Below are 7,309 nucleotides of genomic sequence, written 5' to 3' on the forward strand. Positions count from 1 at the left end.
AATTTGTTTTGTGTTTTTCTGTGCCATACTGACTTTGTTGCCTCACACAGTGCAGTTCACATGTTTTTTTTTTTTTTTTGCTATTCTACTACTACTACTAATAATTATTATTATTATTATTACTATTATTATTATTTATGCTACTCTTTTCTTTGTTTTTATTATTTTTTTTTTCTCTTCTCTTCTTTTCCTCTTGAACATTCTATGCACCTGTCTGCATATATATTCTTGTTTTTTATTTTATTTTATTGTACAAAAAAAAAAAAGAAAACATGACAAATGCTTCCTTGATGAATAAGGCACTCGATCGAGAGAAACGTATTGGGATGTACTTCTCTCTACTTGATGCGTATTTTGCCAAAGAAGATATGAACAAGACGTTTGTGCGTCCCTCAGTCTCACTGAAAACGTTGTATTCGGATTTTGTGGTGCGAGAGATGTCTCCACTGTACAATAATGGAATACCACTGACATTAGAGTCTTTGCAAATGGAAGAAAAACAGAATGGTACGGCTACAACAACGTTGAAACGACAACGTGAAGGAGATGATGAGGATAAACAGAATAATAGCGAAGGTAGTAATAATAATAATAACACGGAAACAGAAGGAACCAAACGTTTGGTTACTGAGGTAGATTCCCAACAGGAGGAGTTATTAACACGTGTGCAAGATAAATTTTCGCCATTACTTTCATCTGAAGATATGATTTTACTTCTATCTGCATTACGTACTGGGGCACCAACAGTGCGGCTCGTGAGCACATTAACCAAACAACAACGTACAGAAATTCATGCGGCAGTGAAGGAATTGCTTGGGGCAACACATTTAAGTCGAACAGAAGATGGCGCTTTTCTTATTGAAAAATCCACATCTGCTACGAGAAGAGAGGCGAATCGTCGTTCAAATCCTCTACGTAAACAAAAGTATCTGCATTTTACACTATATAAGGAGAATATAGACAGTAATCGTGCTTTACGTGCTGTCGCTACATTCCTTGGTTTATCTGTGCGACAACTTAATTTTAGTGGAACAAAAGATAAACGTGCTGTGACTCTTCAACGTGTTGCAGTTCGTGGTCTCTCAGAAGGAAAACTTTCAAAAATTAATAGTTGTTCCTTTGGTCCAGATAGCAAAGTAAAAGTTTGCGGTTTTAAGGAATTGGATAATGGATTGCGTCTTGGTGACACTTTAGGTAATCACTTTCATATAGCACTCCGCTTGTTGCCAGATAGTCCGGATATTTCACCTGATATATTACAGACGATTCAAAATGTTATTAATCATACAGGTGTAGTTAATTACTACGGACCGCAGCGTTTTGGTACAACTGAAGTTTTGACTAGTGAAGTTGGTGTACATATGCTTGCAGGAGATTTTAAAGAAGCTCTATGTTTAATATTTCGCTCAAAAGCTATTGTTACACCTGATCTTGTTGAAGTACAAAAAGCAGTTGAAAGAGGTTCATTTGAAGAGGCTTTACAGTTATTACCACGTTACTGTTTTCAGGAACGTGATATATTGAGACATTTGGTACGATTTCCTAATGATTTCTTGGGTGCATTTCAAACAATACCACGAACACTGGGAATGCTTTATTGTCATGCAGTTCAAAGTTTGATTTGGAATATAATGGCTTCAGAAAGGTTGGCTCTGGGTACAGAACCTATCATTGGTGACTTGGTTTTGAAAACACGTTATACATATCTTTGGGAACAAGAAAAAAATAATAATAACGGGGACGAAAAAAATATACATAATATTAAAGATAACGATGATAATAATGATCATGAGTATAATAATAATAATAATAATAATAATAATAATAATAATAATAATAATAATAATAATAATAATAATAATATGAATGATGACTCTTTTTCTAAAGAAGAAGGTCTTCCTGAAGTAGTGTGTTTGACATCAGAGGATGTGGCAACAGGAATTTTTCATTTAACAGATGTTCTTCTTACTGTTCCAGGGCCGGACGAAAATCTACAATTCCCTTGTGTACCATGCTGCACTCGTGAGGAGTATGTCCGAAAACTCACCAGTTTTAAAGGAGAAGGTCTTATGAAAGCCGATAATCATCTCGTCAAGATGTTTCATTATCACGGTGCATACCGATCATTAGTTGTTCGTCCAACAAAAATGGAGATGCGTCTTGTGAGTACAAAGGGTCCTCGGGATCCGATCATTCCAACTGATTTAGAGATTTTAACAGATAACTCTTCAAAAGAAGGAACCTGCACTAATATAATAGATGACTCTTCTACAGTAGAGCCACTACATCATGCCATTGTAGTACAGTTCTCCCTTCCACCAGGATCGTATGCCACCTGTGTATTAAGAGAGTTTGCTGTGTGCTGCTCAGAAGGTTATCATTCCGTATCTAACCTGGAAGCTGATGCCAGTAATCCATCTGAAGAAGTTATGGATATAGAGGTATAAGCTAGATACACTCTTCTAAAATAAGCATTCTACGTTTTAACACGAAATTTAAGATATTTTGATATCCCTACGTACTAATTGCGTCATTTTATTCATATCCCTCTAACCACTTTCACCATAGCACATAGTCATAATTATATGATTTTTTTTTTTTCTGTTATGAATTGCTTCTTCCTTTTTTTTTTTTTTTTTTTTTTTTTTTTGTTTTTATTTTCTATACCTTTTCACCACCCTAACGATCACTCTTCTCGGGCAAGAAAGAGTCACTATATCATGTTGATGGATGCATTACAACGTGAAGTAGAAGCGCTAAGCGCAGAGGTGACACGTTTACGTCTTATGGTTTGCCGCATGACAACAACGGTAGAGGCACCGTCTTCATCAAGAGTCCACATGTATCCTGGCAGTAATAACGTTAACACTAATGACACTGCGACTGTTCCTCAAACTGTAAATATGTCTACACAAGAGAGAATAACGTGTGGCTCTTGTGGTACCCACCTGCCGAAAACCGTTCCCCCTGAGTGGGTGCAACTCTTTGAAAACCTGGTGGTAGCTAGCAGGGATGCTGCCGTAGCATCGATTGAAGTAGCCCATCGTGGTGGTGTTACAGACACAGGCCGTGCCAGACAACAACGGAGGAGTTCGCGAGGAAAGAAAAGGAATAAGGAAAGAAAACACAGCCAGCGTCACCGCGTAGTATTATCATCGTCACCAGTGACATCAGACTCATCCACCTCTTGCTCTTCATCTTCTTCCTCCTCTTCCTCATCCTCTACCGCATTGTCTTCACCGCATCGACCAAGCATGAGGGAAAAGAAAATGTCCCATAGACATCAATATAGAACTGGGTATGAGCCAAGGCATCGTGTTAATGATGTGGAGGAAAAAGAAAAAGAAAAAAAGAAAAAAGAGGTGAAACAAAAACAGATGACTCTTAATGTATCACCTATGAGTGAGGTTAGAGCCATTCAAGTAGAGGAGTCACATGGCACTACTTGCGGCAATGAGTTGTATGCGAGCGGAAACAAATGTGGTACACATCCCGAGGGGACTGGAACTGCAACGTCATTGGATGTTACCAGTAATGGGTTGGCCTCTGCCAGTCTTTCGCAAGGCATACTAGCCTCCTTTCTTGGTTCCGGTGTTGCCTCCATACCACCGCAGAAGAGTGGGGAAGAAGAAGAAGAAGAAGCGCGGCTTTCTACGGACGAGAACGGTTATCCTATCGCCAGTCATTCGTCCTTAGCTCTGGGAAGTGCAATAGCGGTAACAACTGTGTCGGGAGGTCAAACTCCAGTGCGGGCACATTTCAAACCTATAGGTCTAAACCGAGCCGCACCGCCACAACGACGCAAGCTCTTGGAACGTCTTCGTGAGACGAGTGATGGGTCTGATGAATCAAGTGACAATTTATCGGCCCCACGTGTTGGGGTGAGTATGGAGTTACGCTCAACTTCACAACGCGGTGCAGCGGACGATGTCTTGGGTATTGGCAGTGGTGAAAACACTACTAGAAGTAGTGGTGCACCCGGTGTTTTTGGTGGGGGGAGCTTATTGGGTTCTGTCGGAGGATACAATCCTGAAATGCTTGATGAGTGCGATTTCGCCCTGCAAAACTCTTTTGGGGGAAGTGGAAGTTGCGAGAGAGGAGTCACCAATAAGGCCGAATCATCATCACCTACTCTCCAACGTAATAGCGCATTCTACGAATTTTAGTTTCTCTGTGTCGCATAAGTGGATGAAAAAAAAAAAAAAAAAGAAAAAAATAGAGGTGTGTAGTGTGTGTTTGTGTGTTATACACTTTTTCTCTTTCTCTCCTTTCTTCCTATTCTTCTAACGTGAATCACACTCAGGTTTCACAGCCTTATTCTCTTATTATTCTTTTTTTTTTTTTTGTACATGCCCTGTTTTACTACTACTACTGATCTGTTGTTGCTACTGCATTTAGTGTTTGGCTCTCTCTTTTTTTTAACCATCTTTGCTGTCAAAGGAATGCATTAGGCGAGTGAACAAGTGAATTTGCTTCTGTAAATGTGTTCCAGATTTAGAGCTGTATGTGAAGAGCTGGGGCATTTGCAGGTTCGTATGATTCGCCGCGATGGAAATCCAACGCAGCTTGTCGCTGAGGCCATTGAACTGATCCGACACAATTGTGATATTATTCAGCCACAAGAAAAAAATTTACCATATGTTCCCTTGTTCCTGAGGAGTTGTGGCACTTTGCTCTCACGCGCAAACACGGATCCTGCACATGAAGCTCTGGAGTGTGCAGCGCGGCTTGCCGAGTCATATGTCGACGGCAATCACGGCGATGTAAATGAGTCTGGGACGGTGCTTCGGTCGCTTGTGTTACTCTCACGTAATCGAGAGAACTCTGCCAAGCAATCTGGCTATACCACCACACCATTATTTGTCTCACCTATAAAGCCACTTGTAGCTGCATCATTCAATAACACGATGCAGAAATGGCAGAAAAATCAAATACGACCACACACTTCAACTCTTCTCTCACTTCTTAGAGGTTCTGATACTGTGTATGGTGAAAATTTTCACTTTAGTCCTGTCAGTGCTGATATTACCGGATTGTTACCTATAAAAGGGAAGGTGCAGATGGAGGCGAAGGTACAAAAATGTGCCCACTCTAGGTGCATTCTCAGGGCGCTGCGTGATGTACAACTCTCAAAATTGGATGCAGGCATCTGTTTAAGCTCCATGGCTGAGATGGGTTTCTATGATGCCGAACTCTGCAACGCTTGTTGTGAAGTACTCTTCTCTACACACGCACTTGTCACGAGTCAACAATTTGCACAGATTATATACAGCTTAGGTATTCTTCAACACCGGCATATACATCAGAAATTCTTCTCTAGCATGGTTGAATTCCAAAAATGCAACGCGGAGGCTGTGCGACAGCATGTAGTTGGTCTTGCAATGCTTCGACAGCCGCCACCCAACGAACGTAGTCTGATGGATGGTATTTTTCTACATGCGCTACGTCCCACTGATCCACTAGAGTTTAATTCATCGCCAGATGATGCACTGACACCAGAGTGGTATTTATGTGTCGGCCACGCACTGGCCTGTCTGGACATCACACACTTTAAGTATCGTCTGATGATGGCACGGACGCTTCGAAGATGCATTGGTAACATGACAACGCAACAACGCTGTAAAATGCTATACAGTTTGGGTAACATACCATTAGAGTCGGTTCCGGAGGAACTAAAGCGGTCGTGGACAGGAAAGGTTGTAAGAACAATAGGTGTACTCACGGAACGACTACGCTACGATGTTGATCCATCCGATGGCCCATTCGTTATGAACACGCTTTTGGCTGTTGGAGTACACGAGCACCCAATGATTCCACAGCAACCTAATTTAGAGTCCGGTGAAAACCCTGTGGAGGTGCTGCTTCGTACTTGGGCAACATCACCGAAGGAACGTGTTCTTCACCTGACAGAGCAGATACGACCACGTCATTTAGGTGGCGAGCCTACAGCTACGCTGTCTCACCTCTTTACTGTTATTGCAAGCAGCTGTGGCGGTTCGCAGATTGATTCGTATCGCTTCAGCCCCTTGTGTGACGCCGTTAGTAGCCATGTTGGCGATATGAACGTGGAGGAAACCCTCAGCACGATTGCGGCCATGCAGTGTATTGGAATAGGAGAGCAATACCGAAACGTGTTGGTGACGCTGTTGGAGAATTTGTGGAGAAGACGGGGCGACATGACGCCCGAGAGCCAGGCCAGGTGTTGCCGTCTGATGGAGAACCTGGGACACTTGGATATCGCAGTAGAGTTGCTTGAGTACATGGCATCTGTGTAGGCAAACAAGAGCCGTGGAAAAGCAAACAAAAGGATAATCATGATGAGTGGAATGACGTACCGAACGCGTTGGAGCAATATAAAGATAAGGCGTATATATGTGTGAGTGTGTGAGTGGGAGGAAAATATAGATAGTGGGATTCTTGTGCACCTCTTTTCTTCTTTCTTGTGTTTGCCTTTATTCTTCACTGAGTGACACACCGTTCTTAGTGTGTACATACCTCTTTCTGTTTGCTCTACTTTGAATTGCTCTTGTGTGTGGTTCGGAGAGAATAAGTAAAAAGTTAAGAAAAGTAAAGAAAAGAAAAGAAAAATGTCAAGGCCAGAAGCCAACTCAGACGGTGGTGGTGCGAGGCACGACGCTTTCTCATCGAACAGTGATGACACCGCTCCACCACTGAGCAATGAAATGACTGTCGAGCCACGTTTTGTTCATCCTGAGGCGAAAGAGTTCTTCTCAAACAAGGGCTTTCTGCGATACATTCCCTTGTTTGGGGAGGCAGTGGAGGGATATGGTCCCAAGCCAGTATTTTCCCTTGCTATGTCGTACTTCATGTGCAAGGGTGTGTCAGACTATTTGGTTAGTTTGTCTCTCTTTGCAATGTTTACGCAGCGGTACGGGTTGGATGGCACAACTTATCAGCGTTTGGAGAATGTGTCTATGTTGGGTTGGTCTATTAAGCCCCTTGCAGCTGTTGTAAGTGATATGGTTGCATTTTTTGGATACTCCAAACGATGGTACATGTTTGGTGCGTGTATTGTTGGCGCCCCACTTTCCCTTGTATTCGGCTTACTACCTGCTGCTTCCTCGAGCGCTCAGGTGGCTGCTGGGCTGGTGTTTGTAAACTGCTTCACCAAGGCTACTGTGGACATTTTACTGGAAGGGCACTACAGCCGTATGATGCGCCGTGTCCCTGGCCCTGGTCCAGCACTCGTTAGTTGGATTTGGGTTTTTATCATGGCCGGCTCACTTGTGGCCACGGTGATCGTGGGTCCTTTGGGTGATGCCGGATACCCGCAAGTTGCCGCGTTCAT

At 42.6% G+C, this 7,309-nt stretch overlaps 4 protein-coding genes across 4 annotated transcripts; all 4 read left to right on the top strand.

The window, feature by feature from the left end:
- Nucleotides 1-272: 272 nt before the first annotated feature.
- On the top strand, nt 273-2,447 carry TM35_000342500 (tRNA pseudouridine13 synthase; the record flags this gene model as incomplete). The annotated part of the gene is made up of 1 exon (XM_029029148.1): nt 273-2,447. One exon carries the CDS (start codon nt 273-275, stop codon nt 2,445-2,447), a length of 2,175 nt encoding a protein of 724 aa, XP_028879704.1.
- Nucleotides 2,448-2,726: 279 nt separating this feature from the next.
- TM35_000342510 (uncharacterized protein) lies at nt 2,727-4,166 on the top strand (the record flags this gene model as incomplete). Its single annotated transcript, XM_029029149.1, has 1 exon — nt 2,727-4,166. One exon carries the CDS (start codon nt 2,727-2,729, stop codon nt 4,164-4,166), a length of 1,440 nt encoding a protein of 479 aa, XP_028879705.1.
- A 315-nt stretch (nt 4,167-4,481) lies between these two features.
- TM35_000342520 (uncharacterized protein) lies at nt 4,482-6,275 on the top strand (the record flags this gene model as incomplete). Its single annotated transcript, XM_029029150.1, has 1 exon — nt 4,482-6,275. The coding sequence occupies one exon, from the start codon at nt 4,482-4,484 to the stop codon at nt 6,273-6,275; it is 1,794 nt and encodes a 597-aa protein (XP_028879706.1).
- A 312-nt stretch (nt 6,276-6,587) lies between these two features.
- On the top strand, nt 6,588-7,307 carry TM35_000342530 (pteridine transporter; the record flags this gene model as incomplete). The annotated part of the gene is made up of 1 exon (XM_029029151.1): nt 6,588-7,307. A coding segment is annotated over one exon (720 nt), but the record flags the coding sequence as incomplete, so codon positions are not given.
- Between the last annotated feature and the right edge of the window lie 2 nt (nt 7,308-7,309).

Source organism: Trypanosoma theileri, assembly GCF_002087225.1.
Source record: "Trypanosoma theileri isolate Edinburgh chromosome Unknown TM35_Tth_34_V1, whole genome shotgun sequence".
Lineage (NCBI taxonomy): Eukaryota > Euglenozoa > Kinetoplastea > Trypanosomatida > Trypanosomatidae > Trypanosoma > Trypanosoma theileri.